General features: G+C 44.7%; 2 protein-coding genes across 3 annotated transcripts in view; one reads left to right on the forward strand and one right to left on the reverse strand.

Annotated features, from left to right (window-relative positions):
• The window catches only part of LOC119455526 (uncharacterized), a 582,670-nt gene that overhangs the window by 335,032 nt on the left and 224,014 nt on the right, over positions 1 to 23,624 (reverse strand). The gene's annotated exons all lie outside the window — the stretch shown is intronic.
• LOC119456696 (histone-lysine N-methyltransferase 2D-like) overlaps positions 1 to 23,624 on the forward strand; it is a 292,817-nt gene that overhangs the window by 45,123 nt on the left and 224,070 nt on the right. For both annotated transcript variants that reach the window (XM_049668850.1, XM_049668851.1), the window contains exons 17-25: positions 147 to 316; positions 1,627 to 1,887; positions 2,150 to 2,270; positions 2,549 to 2,710; positions 5,686 to 5,754; positions 10,794 to 11,013; positions 14,165 to 14,346; positions 15,517 to 15,590; positions 19,307 to 19,354. In XM_049668850.1, coding sequence (XP_049524807.1) covers positions 147 to 316; positions 1,627 to 1,887; positions 2,150 to 2,270; positions 2,549 to 2,710; positions 5,686 to 5,754; positions 10,794 to 11,013; positions 14,165 to 14,346; positions 15,517 to 15,590; positions 19,307 to 19,354 — 1,307 coding nt within the window. The remainder of the gene's footprint in view (positions 1 to 146; positions 317 to 1,626; positions 1,888 to 2,149; positions 2,271 to 2,548; positions 2,711 to 5,685; positions 5,755 to 10,793; positions 11,014 to 14,164; positions 14,347 to 15,516; positions 15,591 to 19,306; positions 19,355 to 23,624) is intronic.

Below are 23,624 nucleotides of genomic sequence, written 5' to 3' on the forward strand. Positions count from 1 at the left end.
TGCTGTTCATAATAGCTAAGTTTGATTGTATTCCCGTGTTCCCGTGAGAACCCATTGAAGTCACTGCGCTATACGTTCGGGCGTAGAGACATCGCAACTAGTGGTGGTGTGTTCTGCGACTGAAATGTGCCTGTTCTTGCGTGCAGCTGGGGAGACAAGTTCAGAGGCAGCGCTTGCTGCGCTCTCTGGAGACGTGGCCGCCCCAGCCCCTGAGCCAGCAGCTGAAACAACAGGCACAACGGCAGAGAAGCCCAAGCGTCGGCGGCGAGTAAAAAAGAAAAACCCTTTGGAAGATAGCTTTCCCTCATACCTTCAGGTAAACTCCGTTTGCTGCTCGTGATGCCTGACCCTGTAGTTCCTCTTTGAGGGACAGTTCTTTGAAGAGTGCACGAGTGATCATTCCCGTGCTGACTCATTAATTTCCATTTTCCTGCCCGCGAGAAAAGCAGCAGTTTTTGAACAGTTTAGTAAATAATTTTATAGAGCATGCTTGATACAAAAGTGCATAGTATTGAATTGAAGAGGAGGAAATTTTGTTTACAAAATTACTAGTCTCAAACAACATGTTTATTAAAAAGAATTTGAGAGAAGAAATATCTAAGCAAATATTTTGTAGGTTTAACAAGAAAAAGTTACATAAAAACGTCGTTGCTTTGCACAGAAAAACATTTAAAAAGTTTCAGAATAGACATTTTCAACGAAGAGGACCTGTGCAATATTTCAGCATATATCATCTTTCTGTATAAAACATTTATTGAGATATAAAAGAAAGTGTTAACCCTAGTAATTAGCCGTAGTGCGAGGCCGAGGTCGTCTTCTCACATGACACTCGACTGCCTGTGCAGCCGCCGGCAAATGATCCTCACAGAAGGATGTTAACACCTTGCAGATAAGAACTGTGACCTTTAGAACAGGCATGATATCTTTATATCAGCGTACGGGAGCGCTTTGAAGCGGTTCGGTGAAGAATGCGGAACTCTATTCTGAAATCTGACAAACCGAAGTTGTCTTTTGCGTCAGGCTGCTTCCAAAGTCTAAAAAACTCTTCTTGCGCAAATGCATTAGAATTGGTAGAAATGAGACGTTTCTGTGCACGGAGCGGCGGGTGACACCGATATTGTTTTGGAAACTACGAGTGCTTATCACGCCAACCATGCCCCTTCTCCGGACGCCCTTTAAAAATCTGCGCGCAGTGGAAAAAAACAAACTGAAAAGCGAAACTGACTAAATAGTTCCTAAATAACCCATTAAATGGCACTAGTTGTCCGAGAGCACTCGGGCAGCGGCAAAATACAATTTGAAACCATCGATAGCAGGCAATCGTTGGGAATAGGCCAGGAAAGTGTTAAAGGAACACTAAAGAGCAGTGGAGCCCTCTTTGTAGCAGTCTCGCATATATCATGTTACAAAAGGGTTGTTATACTGTGTTATATGCTAGGTTGGGAGATAAAGCTTCCCGAATACCCTGAGCTTACCCTGAGCAGAGGTTTGGTGTGGTGAAGTTTGGTATGGTAAGAAAGGTCATTTTCGGCTGACATTTGATCTGTGCAGGCTTGGCATGATAAATCACGAGTTTCTGGGCTATATGGAGCAATACCAACAATATGTTTGCTCCGTTTTATGTAGGAGGCGTTCTTTGGCCACGAGCTGCTTGTCACTAGCCGGACAGAACCAACTCCTGACATGCCAAGTGAGGATGACGAGGATTCTACACTGGGGCGCTCTGAGGATAACTCCATCGTTGTCCTGGAGACGTCGCAGGAGAAATCGGATGATGCTTGCGTTCCATCGGACAGTGGTGCTCCCTCTCCTGCTCCTCACACCGCTGGTGGGAGCAAGGGAGAGAGCCCTGCTCTCCATGACGACGGTACCTGTACTCCCATCAAGGTGAGAAGTGGCCAAAGCGCAAGTCTAACGGCATCTGATCAAAACTGGGGGCCATATTTTGTAACACCTATTTCTTTTTATTTGTCTTATTTCCTATCCTTCCCTCTGCTGAATGGCAAATGCAGGTGAAAAGAGCACATGACTGTGTGAAAACAAATAAATTGCAGAAGATAGTCGTTGCAAAGTCTGGTCCCAGATAGGCTTCGGCTGTGCCGTGACTTTAACCAGTATTGATTTCTTCTCATTTCATTCCTCCTCCAAGACTGGAAGTGATGATGAGGACTTGGGGCTAAAGGACATCTTGCCTCATGACCTCCCTCAAGACGATGAACTGATGGACATGCTCATGAATGAGGGCGATGATCTCTCTAAACAAGGATCTGGTGAGAAAAATTTCATTTTTATTTTCGTTCTCTTTTTATTCAAAAACGAAAGGCACTGCATGCAAAAGCTTATATTAGGACTACACAGGTTTCACCTCTCCAATATATAAGAATCTTTCACTTCAAAACGGGAGCTTCTGCATGATGCCTGACTGCCATGCTGATGGATTTTACTTTACTTTGCACCAATTCTTTTTCATCGCTTTTTGGAAGACTACTGGATGTGCACAATGTTATATGATGGCATACGTTGTTGCTTTGTGAATGTTTCATTGTAGGGCTCGATGATGTTACCCTGAACGAGCACTCGGGCGCCGGTGTGTCAGAGGAGGAGGGCTCAGCTGGTGTCAAGGACAACGACCCACTGTCTAGCAACATTGACACAGTTCTGCTGAGCCCTCACTTCAACCTGGTTGACAGCATGGTGTCTGCTGGCTCAGGTTTGTGAACAGGCTGCTTCTGCTTTGCCATGGTACCTTGGCCAAGTCTGTAAAGATGATTTTAGCCGTTTAAAAGAAGAATAAAGGAATGACAAGGGATGTTGAACGAGGAGCGAGCCTGATTTGCTACCCTGAACTGGGTGAGGGGGAAAGGGAGACAAAGAGATTAGGGAGCTTGAGATTTTTGCGCGCCCAAAGTTAAGGGGTGCAAACCGCCGGGCGTACAGAAGAATGCAAAGAGGTAGACAAAAGAACACTAAAGGAGTACAAAAGAATGCAAACAGGTCGTAGGGCTTTGGGTACAAAATAAATCAGCGTATTCCACGAGCTGTGTGAATTGCTCTAAGTGAAGCTTTCTTTGGTGTTTGTGAGCAGTGGTGGCACTGCTTAGTGACCATTTGCAAGTTGAGACCACGTGACTCAGACATTTTCTCTGGGAACTGTCTCACTGAGCATAAACATGTTGCGCTCGATCATGCACATGACATGCACGACGACAAAGGAATGACTGCGATGGCACGAAGGTGATGACGATGCAGTGACGACAATGAAATGGTGACGAAGGTATGACAACGGAGTGACAACGACTGCGTGACGCCCATGAGGTGACGTCGCTGTAGTGGCGACAGTGGTGTGACGACGACGGCATGCCATCCACGGGATGACGACACTGGTGTGGCGAAGGTAGTATGACAACAATGGTGTGATGACCGCACGACGACTATGGAATGACGGCGCTGGAGTGACAATGTAGGATGATGATGGTGTGATGACGATGGCACGCTGACCATGGCATGACGATGCTGCTGTGGCCATTGTGATATGACTGTCGGATGATGATAATGGAGTGACGATAATGTATGACGACGGTGGTGTGATAATGATGGCGGGACGATAACGTGGTGCCAATGCTTATGGCATTGATGCTGATGGTGTGATGACAGTGGAATGATAATGATGTAGTGACGACGACAGCTCGAAGATGGTGGCGTGATGACGGCAATATTACAGCGCAGTGACAGCGATAGTATGGAAATAGCAGAGAGATGACGGTGCCATGACGGTGAAGGAATGAGCACAATGGCATGAAGGCAGTGAAATGACGATAGCAAAATGATGGCGACGCCATGACAACGACGGCATGCTGGTGTTATAGCTCACGTCCACACTCACGTGCATCACTTGCTGCTGCCGGCCACCTAAATTCATGCTATATCCGGTGCTTGTTTGCACCATTTCTGGTAATGGCCAATTGGGCCATCCTTATTCTCGCTGTATGTGGTGTTTATTTGCACTATTTCTGGTGCCGTGGGGCCACCTTAAATTGCACTGTATCCTTTGTTTGTTTACACTATGTCTGGTACCAGCCAATTTGGCTGCCTTGATTTGCACTATATTTGGTGTTTGTTTGCACTACATGCGGTTCTGGAAAATTGTGCCTTAATTTGCACTATATCCAATGTTTGTTGGCACTGTGCTGGGTACTGTGGGCCACATTGTTTGCATTATATCTGGTGTTTGCACTGTTTCTGGTACAGGCCAATCGTGCAAGACTGTAGCTAGCAGCCAGTAGGGATGACAGTGGTATGATGACAGCGTAATGATGACACTTTCCAAATACCCCGCACATTTGGCAAGAGCCCCCTTGATTCGCACTATATCCGCTGTTTTGCACTATGTCTGGCACTGGCCAATCATTAAAGAATCAGGCCAGGAGCCAACAGGGATGACAATGGCACCACAACGATGGCGTAATGACATTACTTTCAATATGACCCAGCAAGAGCTACTTGGCAAAAAAGCAGTCAGCAGCAGCAGCCAGCAGCAGCGAGAAAGTTTAAGAAAGAGGCAAAGAAAGCTTTGTTTTAAAAAGACGTTTGGCTGCACCATATCTAGAACTCCATATTAGCCATAGGACTTGTAGAAGTGCAGACAGACTGGAAGGTTCAGCACTGCCTCATAGATGGACACTCTGGTTGACATCAAAAGCATAGCAGTGCTCTTGTGGCTTTCTGCCGCTGTGATTTGTGAGGCCGTGGTCCCAAGATCTTGCTCTCAGAGACAGGCCTAGCTTCGGGCAGTGCGGAGGGCAAGGCTTCGGTCTTTGAAGGAAGGGCAGTCAGTTGGCAGTTGCCTTTGGTAAAAGGTGTGTATTTTCTCTGCAACCAAACATAATGTAGGTAGAGGGTGTTGCAGTAGCTATGAAGCAGGCCACATTATGGCTGAATTGGTGTAATTGGGAAAATGGTTGCAAACATGTCAGGCACATAGTTCTGCAGTAGAACAGCTTAAATGCATGTTTTTTTTTTTTTTTTTCAAGGAGTTGTGGGCATAGAAACAGAACCTACTGGCCAGTGAGTGACAACTTTATTATTCGAAGGGGTGAGGGGTAAGGGAGGCTAAGCTACTGGCCAGGAAAATACATTACGGAGATTTGCGGAAACTATTGTTCACTTCATGCGGGTTGAGCATTAGCGATGTTATAGCTGAGAAGACATTTATCAGTGAGGTTGCGCTGTAATTAGCTGTATAGTTGTATTTTTTACCATGAGTGCATATCTAATTGTTTAGGACTAAATAAAGATAATAATTGCAGAGGTACTTTTCGTATGATGCCGTTTTAAAAGGTAATGGAGGTATAGGACATTGTAAAATGAACGGGCACATGTAGAAGGAAGATGTAGGCATAGCTTTCGTGTTGATGCCACGTACTATAGCCAAGGGTTGGCATGCATAGGTTGCACTTTAGACAAGTTGCATGGTTTGCACTCTGTGTCAAAGCAATAAATGTCTTAACGTACCTGTGAATGTGGTAAAGTGTGCCAAGACAAAAATTCTTCTAGATGCCAGATTCTAGACTGTCTGTTCACTATGGAAATTGTTGGCATGCTCTGCTCAGCATTTCACTGTATAAACTCGCACAAACTGACAAACTTTCACTTGAACAAACTCACAAGCATGCATTATGCTTTCAGGGTTACCACATATGGACAGCAAGGATGTTGAAGATGTCTTCAAGGGTGTGCTTAGCCCTGGCGACAGTTGTAAGTTACAAATTTCTTGCCTTTGGCATTTGATGCTACAGTTCATAGCACATTTATAGTAACCGCTTATAGGGCAGGACCGGCTATAATGTGGTGTTTTTCAACTCCCATTTACCTTTCCATAGAACTCCATGTACCATATTTATTCGATTATAAGGCGGTCATTATTATAAGGTGAGGATGCAATTTGGGGCACCCAAGAAAAAAACTTGTGTGTGCACACCAATATAAGGTGATATAGAGTAGCCAATGGATTATCAAGACTCAGCGGGGATCACCTGAAATACTGAATTACTAACACAGCCAGAAATGCAAAATAGTGACCATGAAATAGGGGGGAAGGGAGCTTGAACACGCGGAGTGTGGGATACATGCAGATTTTGCTTGTAGGTGTGGCTTCACAGCAGCGCGAATTTCTCCTTATAGTGTGGATTCACGGCACCACGCCACGTGCTGCCATAAAGCCACACTGTATGGCAGAGTTCACGCTGCTGTGAAGCTTCACCTAAAGGCAAAATTTGCGTATAAGGCGGGGAGTGATTTCGATGCCAAAAATTCTGGGAATAAGTCTCGCCTTATATTCGAATAAATGCGGTATGTGCACGTTGTTTATAGTGCAGCTGCAGGAGACAACATATTGGTTACAGTGGAACCCCTTATACGACTTTCTCTGGACTGCGCAAATACATTGTATTATCGGGGCCGTCATGTAACCCCGCCAACAAAAATTCTCTTATCATACATGGTTTGCTTACGGAGTGACCAAAGTGACGGTTTGGTGCCGTGTCAGCAAAATGCTTTGCAGTGGCTGTGTGGCACTTGGAAAGCTGAGGAACCACCTCAACAATGAAAGTGGGGTCATGGGTGACACGTGCAACACTCGAATCAAGGCAACTTGTTTCGTGGTTCCCATGCTTTCAACATCACACCCGTATATCAGTGATAAACTCAAACAAGGCACTAAATGGTGTGTAAAATTTCAGTCACCTTTCTGCATTGGTTCTGTGGGGTTAGTGGTGGTGCCGCGGGAAGCTTGAATAATCAAGTAGGTCTGGAAAAAAAATGAGGTGTCTGAAAAATTTGTCGGCAACTTACGTTTCTCATAGAGCTTTTTTTTTTTTTTTTGTCTATGTTCATTTGTCTGCTTCATGTAAAGACTCTGGCCCCCCATGGATGTTAACCTTTCAACACTCATAAACTTAAACGGATGTAAGCATCTCGGTCACATGCTTTGACTTCCGGATACACACAGCTGCTTGGTCTACACTTTATGCATGTGTGCAGCCTTTGAATAATGTTGTTTTGGTTATAGCGCGGATATTCGTGACTCTGTCAACTTAAGTTATAAGCGGTCTACACTGAGCTTTACAGTTGCAGTACTGTATACACTGCTTAATGGGGGGGCAGGGACTAAGTCCGAGCCTTTTACTGGAACATTAGTCATTACTGCCAACAAGGAAGCAGTTAACTGATTTAGGTAATTATTGTGCCTGCTTGCTGCCTGGAGAATTATTATTTATGTACATACGACATAGTTCACTGTGAAATTTCTTTTGGAGCGGCACTAAATGGTTAATCAGAATTGTGTAGTTGCTTTGTTCGAAATGTTTGGTGAAAAGTACTGCCATTTTTTCATGCATGTGACTCGCTTCCATGTAGAACCTGCACCTCCATTTGTAGCCCTTGGAAAAGAAGAAAATGTTTGCTCATATTACTACAAATACCGTATTTACTCTATCCTAACGCACCCTCGAATAGAAGAAGCACCTGTTTGCCTGTGACAAAAAAAAAAAAAGAAATTCCTTACAGTATCGCGCACCTCCTGCTTTCATACAGAAATACAACTTTCTCTCATTTGGAAAAACAAAGATTTACTCTAAATGCACTAACGTTGCGATGCATAAATAAAGTCTCAGTTTCACCCGAAAGGTGAAGCATCTATTGCGATAGCAAATTAGTAGACAGCTGTATGAAGTAAAGATAGTAGCTTTATCCGCCGTATAAACTTGTAAACATTCGCTTACTAAATTAACAAACATGATGTCATGTGCGCATGAGCATACATGAACACATCTCACTCGATGACCGCATAAGCTCGGTGTCAAAACGCTGGAGTGAGAAAGCACGGCAGCAAGCAGCGAGCGAATTGACCTTCATGCTGCCTCTCGCTTCAACGCGAACTGTAAGCGGTGCAAACACAGCGTGCAGCAGACTCTGTCCGCATCGCAGATCGCTTTCAAGATAGGACCAAGGCAATCGTATTGCCGAAGTGAATTGTCACAGAATACGTCCTGCTTCGGTCCACTGAAACTTAGGGATGGGCGAATAGTGAATTAGAGGTTTCGAAGCGAATAGTGATTTGGTCGAATAATTTCAAATCGAATAGTTCGAATAGTATATATCACATATTACAGTAAAACCGAGTTTATTCGAATTTCACGGGACTGCAAAAAAAAAATACGAATTAATCGAATTCCGAATTATCAGGGTATCCAGAAAACAATAAGCAAATGCTTACTACGTCAGCACGATTTTATTAGTGTAATGGATGAGCAAATCCTTTTGCTGTTTTGCACAAAAGTAGTGCGTCAGCTGCAATTCTCGTCATCTCGTGACTGACTGGCTCTCGCAGTGGCAATCGAGGCCTCGCGACTTCCTTCGCAACACGGCCACAGTGCGCGCTATCATTTGCGACACGCTTTGCACTACCGCGCGCACATCCCGATTATTTTTTCGCCAGTAAGCTGACCACCAACAGATCGCACGTCCATCGCGTTGTAGCCGGTGCTTTTCGTCCTCAACATCTTTGCACCGAGTCAAACTGAAACAACTGTTTGTCGCAACCGCTGCCGCTATCGACGCGATTATGAACGGCTACTTTGCGGTGCTTAAGGCACGCGGCCGACAGTACGCACCCAGTCAGAACGAAACTACCGTTTGCTGCAACAACTGCAGACGAAATCGCGGTCGCTATCTATGTGATCAAGGATGGCCACTACGCAGCTTTTTAGGCACGCGACCGACGTGCGTATTGAGTCAAAATGAAACTACTTTTTGCTGCAACCGCTGCGGAAGAAACCGCGGCAGCTATCGACGTGATCATGGATGGCGACTATGAAATCCCGCGGCCAACGCTGTGGGGTCTCATACGTCCTCTTGGGACAAAGGAACAACACAGTAGTGCAAACAATCAAAAGGGCATTTATTGCATCTTTCATACACTAATACATGCTAGCCGAATTACTATGCATAGAACATTCACATGGGCGCGCGACAGATCAAGGAAGTCCGACTCACTGTGACCGGATAGCGAGCGAATATGTTCGCCCCATGCTATGACACCATCGCCTAGTTGTTAACGTGTACGGTCACGCGAACGGTGGCATGTTCGAACGATTCGTGTTTGTCCATACCGGTGCCCTGCTCCTAGCCATGCGAGACCTTCTCGCAAAGCGTGGATCGGCGCGCGCAGGACGTCCGCATCGCTCACCGTCCCCAACCCGAAGAGAGCCAGCCTTCTCCCTTTTGCGCCCGCATAACCCCCGGCCGTCAGGTGGCGTCAGCAGCGCAACACTAGCGCCATCTCTCGTAATACGCTGCAACTCTGCCGCCGTAAAGCTATGCGGCGAAGCCGGATTACAGAAGACGGGAGCCATGCGGGGAAAACAACATCAGGGGACGTGTGAGAGTCGTGCATCCCCACAACGCGTTGTTATGCGCAGCGATAAACGCAATAAAGGCACAAATAGGCACGAAGCGTTCCGTCATTGCTGTCGTTAACGTATGATTTCCGCTGATGACTATGGCGATGCGGACTCCGCTGCTTCGTTTCGGTTGTACGCTAGCGCCGTTTCTGCTCTTTTGCGTCGCACATTTCCGACTTTTTAATGCAAAAACGTATAGCCTTCGAGATTTATGGTTGATGTATGGCAGCCATGACGTGAAGCATAGCCTCCGAGATGTGTACCAGTTGTCCGTGGCTTCTGGCTGCCTCTTCGGGAACGCCGAATAATTCGAAAATGTCAAATACCTGAATTTGAATCGAAGCAAATAACGAATATAGAATTGTTCGATCGAATTTTCGAGAATAGCAAATATTCGCCCATTCCTACTGAAACCCTTTCGTGTTGTTTTGCTGGTGAAAATCCTCCTTCTCATTGTGCCAGTCCCGCACGCAAGCTTCGGGTACTTCGAACGCCCGTGATACGGCCCAATTTTCGTCCGTCTCCGCACACATGATCACTTTCCTTTTCAATGCGATATCCTGATGAACTCGGCACTTCGTGCTGATGGAGAAAAAGCAGAAAATGGGAAGACGGACGGTAGTCTAATGCCTAAGCACACGTACTACAACACATGGAGGAAGAGGAAGCTACGGCAGCTAGGCTCGAAGCGTGTACAAGGCGGCCATATTGAAATGCCGATGGCGATATGGTAACGCAGGATTTAAGGTCGTACTCTATTCTAATGCACACACAATTTTTGGACCCGTTTTATTAGAAAAAAAGTGCACGTTAGATTCGAGTAAATACGGTAATCACATCACCACGTGCTCATTAGCACGAAGCACATATAGAGAAACATTTGTGTAGAAACCCCCAGCCATCAGTCTTCACTGCTGCCCCTTGTGCCGTATAGCGTGGCTGCACCATAGTGCAGTTTCAGGGCAATGCAGTGTGGATTGCTGTGAAGCCGCACCGGTAAGTGAGATTTCCTTATATATACTGCACTTTTGTACAGTGTTCGAGTTCAACAGGGTGACAAAGGGTTGGTTGATATTACTTTACCTTGACTCACTTCTATTTTTATTTACACAGAGTCTGAGGTAAGACAAATAAGACCTGCTCGGTTGCGAGTCTACGATTTGATATAACATAAGATGAAATATTGCCGCCTGTTCCATCGTAAGGTGTGGTGGGAATCCTTTGTTTTGTGTGTCTTGTAATGTGTCAGCCTATGTTACAGCTTGTGTTATGCTCATTGCAATGGAAACAAGCAGTTCGTTCTCTTGAGAAGCACTCCTACCTTGACCATGTCAGCGAACAAGTTGACGGTCTCCCCAGGTGGACCACCCGACAGTGTGGGCTCTATGGGTGCGTCGGCAGCCAGCATGTCGCCCCTGCCGCAGCAGCAGCACGGTGCCTCGGGATCACGACCTGCACCTGTGATGCAGAACCCGCTCACTCCGGCCAGCTCCCACAGCGTGGGCTCACCCTTCAGCATGCCATCCCCATCACCTTTCCCCATGGAGTACGGCAGGTGAGGACGGCTCCGCCTGGACTGGGTTTAGATGCCCTCATGTAGTGATCTTCTCACAATGTAGGGACGGTGAAGGACCAATTAGTGCCAAAACTGTGTCTCTCAAATCTAGTTCTTTATTAGGCAAACTTGTGCCCAAAACACGGAAGTAATGTTTGAAGCACGATGCTAGCTGCACGATCGTCAGTCGTCGAAAAGTGATCTACGGGTAAAGTGTGTCGTAAATTTCAGTGTAGTCTATAGGGCGGTGCTGTGGGTCGTCCCCGCTGCTTCTTCGTCTGGTTTCTTTCATGCTGTTTGCTCAATTATGCTAGTGTAATCACTGGTGCTTGCAAACATTCCTGAATGTACACCACTTTCCCCGTTGTGCATGCAATTTGATTCAACAAGATCCTTTCACTATAGGATTGGTGACAACATCTGAGAAAGTTTCTATACACGTAGGTGTGTCTTACGCCGAGTGATTACTTTGTAACAGTGGCCAGCCGGTGAATAACCGTCACTCAAACAGAGTAAACAATTTATGTGTGCCAATATAAATTGAATCCCATTATAATAAAGCTGCAACCAACATGAGAATAAATTCATTATATTCAAATACTCGTTATAAGTAATCATTCATTGCATACTGCTATCAGCTAGAAAATTTTTCAATTTACTTCGTTATATCTTATAATTTGTTATATACCATATTTACTCGATTGTAAAGTGACCGTGATTGTAATGCGAGGGGTGACTTTTCATTGCGTCCATCAAGAAAAAATAAAACTGAGAAAGTAATGAGAGGGGTGACTTTTTGTTGCATCCAGCAAAAAAAAGGAAAACCGCTAAAGTAACGAGAGACCACCGGATGCATGAAAATGTTGCAGTTTTGCCCGAAAGGTGAAGCATCAATCGCGATAGCAAATTGTAGTTTTATCGGCTGCATAAACTTGGACACATTCGCTTAGTAACTGAATTAACAAGCATGATGTCAACGAGCACAAGCAAACATGAATAGATGACACTCGAAGACTGCAGACAGCCACTGTCAAAACGCTGGCGTGAGCAAGCGCGGCTACAGCAGTGAGTGAAGGTTCCTGCAGTCTATCGCTTCAACGGAAACTGAGCGGCAAAAGCACAACACATACAAAGGTCAAAGCCGTGTAGAGGTCGCTTTCAAGATATGGTGCGCACGACAGCCCGCAGCCGGGCAAAGTGCAAGTATGCAGAGTAAAAGCCGCACCCCCTGTCTCCCGCGCTTTCCTCCTTTTCGCGTGGAAGATTGAGTCGCCAATTCCCCTTGCGCCCGGTCGTGAGATGCGCATTTGGTGCCGCAGTTAAATGTTGCCTCCCCACGGCCTTTCGCGCGATGGAGACGTTGCGTTTGCTCTCCGCCGTGCGTTCGCTCTCCGTAAAAGCGCGCATCCCTCGCGCGCTTTCACTTGCACATTTCACTTGTTGATTAGAATTGGGTGCATCACTGCACTTCTTAGACTTGAATTTCGGTATTCGATTGTAACGCGAGGATCGACTTTAGGTAGCAAAAATCTGGAAAAAAACTCTCGTTACAATCGAGTAACTACGGTATCTGGGTCCGTTATTTGAGGTTTGGCTATATTGCATAACACATAACCAGAGTAACAGCTAACGTCAGGAAGCTTACTCTTATAAACAAAGAAGTTGATGGGGATCACTTATCTAAAAAAGAAAAGGCAGGCAATCAACACCAATTTCATTAGTAAATTATGAGGATCTTTTCCAGCTTCTGGCTGTTGCAGTCACAGCCAAATGGGATCTTTCTTTTTTCTTAACCGTTGATAACTGAATATTTATACAATGTCAACTACAGTCAAACCTCGATATAACGAACTTCGATTTAACAAAATTTGCGGTGTAACAAACTATTTTTATTTCCCCATTTTAGTTCTATTGAATTAACGAAACCTTGATATAACGAAATTCTCGATATAATGAAGTTTTTCTCTGCAAGTCAACTTCATTATATCAAGGTCTGACTGTATTCAGACATCATGAAGATCAGATCAACAACCCTTTACTGTATGTCAAAATAAAAGCTAAGAAAGAGACTTCAGTTTTTAAGCTTCTTTCTCAGCTTGGGGTAATATGACGAGGAAGATCGCTTTGATCACTACTTGTTTTTGAGATAAATGGGCAGGACAGTTCAGATTACTAAATTAGAGTCATGTATTCTAGGCTGAGGGCACATTTTTCTGGGTAGTTTTTTTTTTTTTTTTTTTTACATGGCAGAGGTAAATAAAAGAGCTGCTTGGAGGGGAAGTAAAGAAACCAATCGACGCACAGTTTTTTTTTTTCTTTCTAGAAGTGAACGTCGCAAACAAAGGTAAAATATAGCAAATTAGGAACGCTTCTTGGTAAATAAAAAATAATTTCCTCCTGCATTCTTCGTCTGCCATCTGGAGTCTTTTCGATGTCGAGGTCGTTGTTGTCTCTTTTGGATGCTTGCTAAAAGCACGAACGCAGGCGCCACAGGGATCACCACCGCCCTCATTTTCCTAGGAACGCCGATCGCGCCCGTGCACAGGGCACACGGTGCCTTCGAATTACACCAAAGCACCTCGCACCACTTCACTTCGTAGCAGACGCCAGTTCGGTTTCCGCATGATTGACATGTGCGTGACGTCGTCATAATATGCGTGCGTGCGCCGAGGCAATGGCGTCACCCAGGTGGCGACCAATCTCTGCTCACAAAGCGAATTCTTGAAAAACCGAAGCGTTACAGAATACGGCCCCTGTAATGCCCAAGCACCGTTCCACATCAAGCAAAATTGGAACAAATTGTTGACATTTCTGGCCATGGAGAGTACATTAGTAGGGGGAAAAAAAAATGTTTTTCAGTTACAACCTAATTCCTGTACTAATTAATTAATTAGCGAACGATTTGTTACACTGTCCACTGCTGAAACTTCACTGCAACATATTCAAAACTCAACTATGGGCTTTGTATTTGGTTTCCTGCACTTCAATCAGCATTTTGAGGCATCAATATCAGCGTAGCATATATGATATGTTGGGCATCACAGGGTTAAACTTTGGCCCCCTCATCCCCCCCCCCCCCCTCTATTTTTAAAGTACTATTTGGCTTTAGAAGCCAACTCTTGCTGCAATTGCTGTCCCATTATGAATGCAGTCCTCAGCTCTCTGAACCACCTCCGAGCCCTTGGATGGACCCTGATGCCGACCTGCCATCCTCGGGAGGCCACAAGAACATCCTCAAATGGGAGAGCGACGAGGCCCTGGGAGCTGGGGCTACAATCTCGCCTGTTCTCTATGCCAATCTCAACTGCCAGAGCCTGCGCTTGGAGTACCCAAGTGAGTGCCCTTACATGCCTGCCGGTACTACTCTTTTGCCATTTACCCAGTTTCTTTCTTTAGTTTCGTACTTGTGCTTGGAAGAGCACCGGCCCTTTCTTCACTGGTGTGGATTTTGCCCACATTGTGCATGAGTCTTTGTCCGCAAGACTTTGTCTAACGTAGACTAGTCAGCACTAAATTAAATTCTGGGGTTCTATGTGCCAAAACCACGATCTGATTAGGAGCGGTACCACTACCATGGATTAATTTTCACCACCTAAATTTTAACATGCGCCTAAAAGCATTTGCATTCCAGTTACTTTCTTAAGAAAATGTCGTTTTAGGCATTGAAGCACAAAAGCAACTGGAACGCCAATGCATTTCTCCGTAGAGTTCAGGAATTAATCTCTCGAAACTGGTGTCTTTCTGAGAATTTGTTCTAAGTGGATGCCTTGCGAACTCCGTGGCTAGAAATATGGGCCATAAGGTAATTAGCTAAAGCTTAATTAGGGAGTTTTGTTAATTTGTAAATTATGCATTTCAATTTATTGTGCAAGTAATGTCCATCTCTTCGAGTAGACCAGCTCATGAACTAGAATTGCGCTATCTGGCACAGGCAACTTTAAAAAAAAAATTTCAAAGTGTTCACTGAACCACCCGGTATATTGTTAGGTCCTGAATCAATGGAAAGGATAGGTGAAGTGGAGTTTCTTTCCCTTTCTTTTACAATGATTATTGTGTTGATGCTATTGAGTGGCAGAGCGAACTAGGAAGTGGGACATCATGGACCCTTTTTCTCATTGATGGTTTGATCCAAAAGAATGGCCAGGATTGCAATGGTAACCGGTGACAGCATGGTGCTGGCACCTGTAGGTCAACAGGTAGAACAGGGTAAAACTAAAGAACTTGATGGGAGTATGATCTGAAGTGAAGGCCCGAAAACGACGACGGACGAAGAGAGAGCACACACACACACAGGGCGCCCTGTGTGTGTGTGTGCTCTCTCTTCGTCCGTGGTCGTTTTCGCTGCTTCACTTCAGATCATGCTTAACCAACACGCCCAACTATCCATCCTAACATTGATGGGAGTGTTGCTTCAGTAAGGGAAAACCTTCTTGGTCGATGCAACAGCTATGCCTTGGCAATGTGTGCAGCCTAACATAAATTTTTGTTCTTGACTCGCAACAGGCTGGGTTGAGCGATCCAAACAGATTGCAAAGATTTGGAGAAACCTGCCCCCCGAGAAACGACAGCCATACCTCGTGAGTCGCTCACCTTTTGTAGCTTGCCATACATATTTGACTATTTTTTATTTGGATTGTCTCTATGTTGGACAGTACTTTTGTACACTTTGTATTAAGCATGTAGCAACTATTTTGAGAGGGCCACACAGTTGTGAAACTGTTCTTGTGTTTGTGTTAAGCATCTTAATTAACCTTGTTATTTGTAATGAGTGCACTGAAACTTATGAAAAATTTGGCCCGACATTTTTGGGAGGCAATAATACTAATATAGAGACTGAACTTTTAGTAGGAACAATTTTTATTCATTTGATCTAATATGACTGAAAAAAGAAAGTAAACATGATACAGTAGAACCCCGTTGATACGTTTTTCACGGGACAGTAAAAAAGACAAATGTAAGAGCCAGGCAACAGGAAAAATTGAGAAATGGGAGTAGTGTTTAACTGCACACAATATTATTTTAATTCTTACGTGTGAAAAAAAAGTTGTAGTTTTGCCCTACAGCCGAAGTATTGATTGCGATGGCAAATTAGTAGACAGCTATACAAAGTAAGAATAGTAGTTTTATCGTCCGCTTATTAACAAGCATGGTGTCAGCGCCCATAGGCAAGCATGAACACATCACACTCTATGAGCACGGACACGCGCTGTCAAACGCTGGCGTAAGGAATTTAAGCGCCGCTGCAGAAGCGAGTGCAGTGACCTTCGTGCTGTTGTCTATTGCTTCAACGCAAACTGAGCGCCGAGAACACACAGCACGCACAAAGCTATGAGCCACCAACGCACCTACACTGCGTAGACTCTGCCCCTAACGCAGATTGCTTTGAAGATACGGCCGGCGTGACTGCGCGCCGCTGCGCAGTATGCAGTTGATACCAGAGCACAATGCTGCCCGCTATCCCTCCCCCCTCGCTTCCTCCCTGCTTTTCTTTCTTTTGCGCGCGAGCTTTAGACGTCGTCGTTGGCTCCCCTCACACGCTTTCACTCGCACACAGCATATGGGCGACGGCGTTATTGATCTTGGACTTTATACGGAACATCTATGACCCAAAACCAATTTTAGGGCCGCAACGCGTCATAGACACCATATTTAGATAGCAAATACGGATCTCAAGGCCATACTTTTGCTTGCGGAAACCGAAAATACGTCATGAGTGTCACCCCCGGCACTTTGGGCGGCGAATGCCATTGTCAAGCAACCAAGCCATGTGGCATGAAAAGTCAAAATGGCCGCTCGGGCCGGCGCAGGGTGGCAGTTCGCAACATACCGTATTTACTCGAATCTAGGCCGACTCCGATTCTAAGCCGACCCCCCAAAAGTTCGAAGTCCGAAAAAAAAAAAACTTACCTCGAATGTAGGCCGAACGAAAAAGCGAGGACAGCATTCGCAAAATAAAACAGCATTTATTAAATTTGAACATGCCGAGCTCATTCTATGTCACCATCGCTGCTAGCCTCGTCGCTATCTTCCTTACTGCTGACATCTTCAAACAGTGCGCTATATTCAGTACCATCCAGCGCATTAGAGATGCTGCATTTTTGGAAGAAGCGCACGTTGCGGCGCACGCAAAAACCATCTCCCGTGGCCCCCTCCAACGACAGACCGATGCCGAAGTTCCGCCCGGTTTGAACGTTTGACGATGCCTCTACGGCTAGCTCAACTATCGTATTTACTCGATTCTCACGCTTCCTCGATTGTAACGCGCACCCGTTTTCCGTGAGGAAAAATTTGGAAAAATGATTTCCTCCCGATGCACTGAGGTTGCGATGAATAAAAAAAGTCGCAGTTTCGCCCGAAAGGCGATGCATCGAATGCGGTAGCAAATTAGTAGACCGCTATTAACAAGCACGGTGTCACGCGCGCTCAAGCAAACATGAACACACCTCGCTCGTTGACCGCGGAAACGAACTGTCAAAACGCTGGAGACGAAGCGCGCCTTCGTGCTAGCATGCCTCTCGCTTCAACGCGGCGAAAACACGGCGCGCGGCGGACTTTACCAGTCGCAGATTGCTTTCAAGATAGGGCCAAGCCTGATCGTATCGCCGGAGTGGATCGTCGCAGATTACGTCCTGCTTCGGTCCACTGAAACCGTTCCGCATTGCTTTGCTGGCGAAAATCCTCTCCTGTTTGCGCCAGTCCCGCTCGCAAGTTTCGGATTCTCCGAACGCCCGTGATGCGGCCCGATTTCCGTCCGTCTTCGCGCAGATGATCACTTTCCTTTTAAATGCAGCATCATGATGAACTCAGTACTTCATGCTGATAGATAAAGCAGACGCTGAGAACGTGAAGACAGACGGTAGACTATTGCCTAAGCACGTGTACGGCAGCACACGGAGGAAGCTTCCGCATGCTACGGTAGCTAGGCATGACGCGCGTGCGAGGCGGCCATTTTGAAATGCCGACGCAGAATTAGGGTCATGTTGAAAGTGCGCGTTAGATTCGAGTAAATACAGTATTCGTTTAGAAAGCGGTACTATAGTGGCATCGCCCATTTGGTGCCATTACGATAACGCCACACCGCGCGCCGATGCTGCACCATACCGATACTACCGATACGACGCAGGTCAAAATGGCGACGTCTATCGTGTACTTCAGCTGGCTACTGGCGCGGCTAGTAGCGGTTGCGATACTGACTTTTCTAGATGGCGCTAACTATGCACCATATATCAGTTTCAGTTAAAAACTGGCGCGTTTTTTAAAATCCTCGAATCTAAGCCGACCCTAGAGTTTCGTATGTGATTATTTGAAAAAAACTATCGGCCTAGATTCGAATAAATACGGTATGATGTGGGAATGGTCCCACAGTTGCAACGTAACAGTGGGGTTACCAATGCATTGGGTTCTATGGGAGCTGTGTCGGAACCAGCCGAAAACGATGTAACAGCTGGAAAAACGCAGCACCCGGGAACGTAATAGCGGGGTTCTACTGTAGTGGTAAATAAGTTGCATGCAAATAGCTGTGCATATTGGTTTTCATTATATCAGTGTGTCATATTGTGTTGTAGTGCTCCTAGGTATAGCTTTGCTAAATGTCAGTGCACTTTTTCTGTGGTGTTGGGTGCTCAATTCAAGTAAACTGCTTTTGCTAGTTGAAGCTACCGCACACTCAACCTCTTTGTTATGTGAAAGCCCTGTAAATCTTAAATGGAAGCAAGCTTGGCATTAATTTGCGTATAACACCAATGGATTTAACAAAAAATAAAGAACAAGAAAAACACCTTGCTGAAGCTTCTATCTTTTTTACATCTTTATTACAGAGAAGTCTTTCGATTTACTGATTTTCTAGTTTTTTTTTTAATTTCCAGCCATTGTTTCTTGTGTATTCTTTAAATCTGTCTATACAGAAGTTCATAAGTGAAACGAGCCAGCATTGCTATAAATAACCTGCATACTGAATCCCACAGTTGCCACAGATCATTGCAGCTTTCACACTATGTGAGCACAGATGACCACCACACCAGTGTCTTCGAATGGCACTCCTCGGCTGCACTGTATGTCTGAACATCCTTTGCTTCTGTTGTTTGTTGGCTGTTCTTTTGACATTCTTTTTTGTTTTCCCCTTTTTTGTCAGTGCATTTTCTGCTGCTGCCATTGCTGCTTCTGTTCACTGTTTCTCTCCCCCCTGCCACACACAACCTCTCAAATCACGTGGTTTTACTTGTGTGGCTACCACCAGTAAAAGGGGCAGGAATGCATTTGTGATTGTCATCGTTTGGTGTGTCCCTCTTTGTAGCAAAAAGCGAGAGAAAACCGGGCGGCCAGTCGCATTCAGAAGTCACAGGCATGTATTGTCCGCTTCTTTGTGTCCTCTTTTCTTTTTTTTTTTTTTCTCTCTCCCCTGTCTCTCTGCAGAGGTGGGCAAACATTGAAAGCCTTTCTTGAGTGGGAATGCGTGAAAGCGGTGGGGTTTGCGAGATGTGCCACAAGATGCTCGCTTTGCTTTTCTCGGATGTGGCCTGGTGGCTAGCAGTCGTGATTTAGACAAAAGATTGCATAAATTTATGAGTCAGGTATAATAGCCTCTCTTGGATCAACTGGCTTGTTTGGGCTCGAATTTCATGCAGACATACCATTTCATGGTGTATGTTGTTAGCGTGTCTGGGTATAGTACTTGCCCATTTCATTCAAAATATATTGAGAGCATTTGTTGCCTGCAGCAGTGCAAGATGAAAAAAGAAAAAAAATTTCAGGACTTTCCTCAACAACAGAGTAGGGCTCTATCTGTCATGACTGTGGTGAGACACGCAGTACGCTGTGTTTCGCTCCGACATTGATAGATGGCACCACCGTTCCTTTCACGTAGGTGATGACTTTTTTGGCCCATGTCACTGCAGTCGACATGTTGTTCTGATTCATTTCACCATAACGGGCCATGTGGTGCTCCTAAATATGGTGTTAATGAGAATACACCATGAAATGTTTGAGTGCTAATTAGAAAGTGGCATAGCCGAAAGTTGTTTGTGCCTGTCTTCCTTATTTACTCAACATCCGGTAGTATGATGATCGACACAAAAATAAGCATGCTAATATGTGCCAGATAGCTTGGTTAAGTGGCAAGGAAATTGTGCTCTTGCCATGACAAGTCAAGAAAACTGAAAGCTCTTAAGGGCGAACTGTGATTGCAACATGCTGTAGACATAATTTACTTCCTTGGCCAATCTTTAATTTTATCAATGTTTCGTTGTTGCTGCCAGCAGTCCCGTTTCCATTCAGAACTTTCAATATTTGCTCACTTATCATATTTTTGTTTGTTCCCCACCCTGTTGAGTAATGTTATGTTTGCTGCTGTTGTTTTTGCGCCAACTGTGTTGTAGTCTTTTGCAATTGTATCTGCAGCGCTTATAATATTCTTGCTGCTTTTAAATTAGACTTAGCATGTTTTTTTCTACATGGTTGTGCTCTTAACTCCTTCAAGCTTAGTAGTGAAATTTCTGGCTTGGAAAATAGCTCTCAATTTGTATTTCTAGAAGATTTTCTGCTGTGAAGTGCAGTGAGGAAATGCAGGGACTAATTACGATACAGTGATGTGCAGTTGTAACATTCATGAGCCTCTAGAGCATTGAAAGGGATGGTAAAATAAGAATTAAAAGTTAGTATAGACTGGTAGATTAATTTTCCTAAGTTTGTATCAGTGTCTGTTCATTGTAAACAAAGAGGGGTGACAAAAGCGTCCCACACCCTCTTATATCATATGTGACATATCGCTTAGAATAGAACATTATATAAATACAGCAGACTTCCGTTACTTTGACTCCAGTTAATTTGATCCTATCTGAAGGTCCCAGCCTGCTCCCATGTGTTTCTATGAGCCCAAAGTTTTGTTATTTCGAACCTAAAATTGGCATTCACTGTATAATTTGTAGTTTACTAGTCGGCACACGTATGCCTGACCCCTACAGTGACCCCATTAGCAACCCTTTAGGGAAGCGCCTGTCTCGGTGGAGCTTAGGGGACAGTAAATGTTTTGAACATGTCATCTCCCATTGAAAACGCCTATCTTCTGCATGCCCTAGGAAGATTTTCAAGCAATAACCATAGCTCACCATGACTGATTAGGGTATTTAGGTGATTCTATCATGCAGCTTTCTTTATTTTTCAATAAAGTTGGGCCGGCAATTGCCTGCGTGGTGCGAGCAGACAAGATACCAAAACTGCTTTTACGGTGTTCATATGCTTTACTGCATAACATAGATGTATAGCGACAAAGCTGACTTCAAGAAAACCAAAACCATGCAGCGCAGCTCACTGTAGGATACCAGCCGCTGTTGTGCAATACATATTAGATCCTTGCCAATTTTCCTTGCTAAAGAAAATTGGTTGTGCATTAGATATTTTCTTTGCTTAGCAGCTTTAATGTTACTTTTACGTTAATTTTCTACTTTGTACACATAGAAAGTGGGCATTTAACTCAGGGGCGTGTTAGAATCGGCAAAATACTGCCGATAAATCAGTGGTGTGTTTTGGCATTTTCTCTGCCTCTTGTTTAATACGACCCGCCAGATAATTCAATCAATTTCGTCGATGTCGGGGTCGAATTAACGGAAGTCGACTGTATGTGAAAGACCAGTCATAGCAATTTAAACGTGACTTTGCTGTTATGTCATTTTGATTTTGCATCATTTTCTGACATACCAAGCCACTCTGGGCTGTTGGTAAAAACAAGCTATTTGATATCCTAGAAGTGTAATCTATTTTTATACTTTAAAATTGTATTTATAAAACATGTGAAAATTTTGAGGTTGCAGAATCCACAGCTTACAGAACAGGTGGGGATGAGCTCTCTTGTTACAATTTCATTTCGCTTTGCTGCATACTATGTTCATCACATGTTTAGTATGCCTTGAGTTGTATTGCTGTTGCCCCAAGCTTTGCCTCTGCAGGAAAATGAAAAAGCGGTTTTACATGTAATTTTAAATTGCCTTATTCTGCCACTGGCTAACCTGTGAAAAAAAGTTGGAAATTCTAAAAGCTGAGTGATGCAAGCGCTAGTCGTGCCATTGATGTGGCCGCTACTAGTTCTGCAACATGCTTCGTGACAAAGTGTGTATGAGGTGGCTTTTCTGTGGCATGAAGTGCGTCTGCCCTGCTGCTTTGAGGTGCTTTCACTGGCATAGCCTCGGCTGGCCGCTTGCTCGCGCCTTGGCCGAGTCTTTTCTTGTGCGCAATGTGGCACAGCTCCTTGTTTGCGCACATGTATACGCAGCGTGTTTGTTTTGCATGGCACTCACAACACCTGTGCTCTTGTGCAAAGGGAAATCATTTAAAGGATGAAGCACCTCTTATGAACAATGTAGTACGTGTCCGGAACAGTTAGGCTCAAATACCTTCTCAAATGAAAAGTTTTCAAGTGCACTTCATGTAAGTGGAGTTATCAGCACTCGTGTGCAGTCCCTCTCACAGCCTTAGGACCTTGCCCTACTTTTTGTTTTTCATACTGTTTTTGAAGCTGTTTGTTTATGTCACTATGCCCACATAGTACAATGCCTGCCATGCCCATCATCTTGCCAAGCTTTGGTACTTGACATAGCCTCCAGGATTAGGCACTTTGACAGTGCTCAATCGTGGAGGCCATAGTATAGGCACAGTGGTGTTGTCCCCTGCCACCAGATTGCGCCAATGCCCAATCGGTAAAATTAGAGGAAAATTCGCTTTGAAGAAAGACTAAGGAACATGGATGAAAAGAAAGGGCCGGCTTAAGTGAACAAATATCTGTACTTCAAAAGCTTGGACACAGAATGGAAGAGGTCGAGAAAGTTGGCAACCAAGTACAGGATAATTGAAAGCGTAAGTAGACAACCAGGTGTAAAGAAAAAAAAAAAAAACTGAGAGACACAGAGACGGTAAATTGGATGCAAAGGATGGAAACAAAAAAAGGCCACGGAGATTCACAAAAATGGCGAGAAAGAAATCGGGAGGGAAAATCTTGATGATAAAGCAAAAGGGAGTGCCTTGCTATTTGAAGCCCTAGCTGGCTGCCTGAGGACAGAAACATACCTGCGGAAATAAGCGCCTTAGGATGAGGCGTGTGTGTGCTGCAAAGGAAGCCCGGAAACAACTTTGCTTTTGTAATACAGATTGCCAATATATTCACCCAGCGAGACCCGAAGGGAGTGTGCACCTTCCAGAAGTGTTAAGATTCAAAGAAGATGAAAGGATTCACTGGTACACAGTCGAGATAAGTAAGAGACGTTTAGAGTGTTGGTGGAAAACAAGCAGGGAAGAGATTGATAGAACTGGAGTCATTGGAAGCGTAAGTAATGGTACAATATAGTGACATAGAGGATTTAAATATGAAAGTTAAGATTGATCCAGTTAAGGTAATAAATGTAAAACCTGAATAAATTGAGCAGGCTAGGGGACTAGTTGCCCCCGTCATTTTCAAAGGGGATGCTAATAAACACCATCATCATGAGGTTTCCTTGTCTTTGTTTCCGTCCGGAGGCAGTGTTTAGTCATAACGTCTAAATATATTCAGCTAATAGTTTTTGTGAGTGTAGCTGTGTCATACTATCAGGAAAAAGTGGTTGGTATTTCAAGAAAAGAATTGGAAA

Source organism: Dermacentor silvarum, chromosome 6 (assembly GCF_013339745.2).
Source record: "Dermacentor silvarum isolate Dsil-2018 chromosome 6, BIME_Dsil_1.4, whole genome shotgun sequence".
Classification (NCBI taxonomy): domain Eukaryota; kingdom Metazoa; phylum Arthropoda; class Arachnida; order Ixodida; family Ixodidae; genus Dermacentor; species Dermacentor silvarum.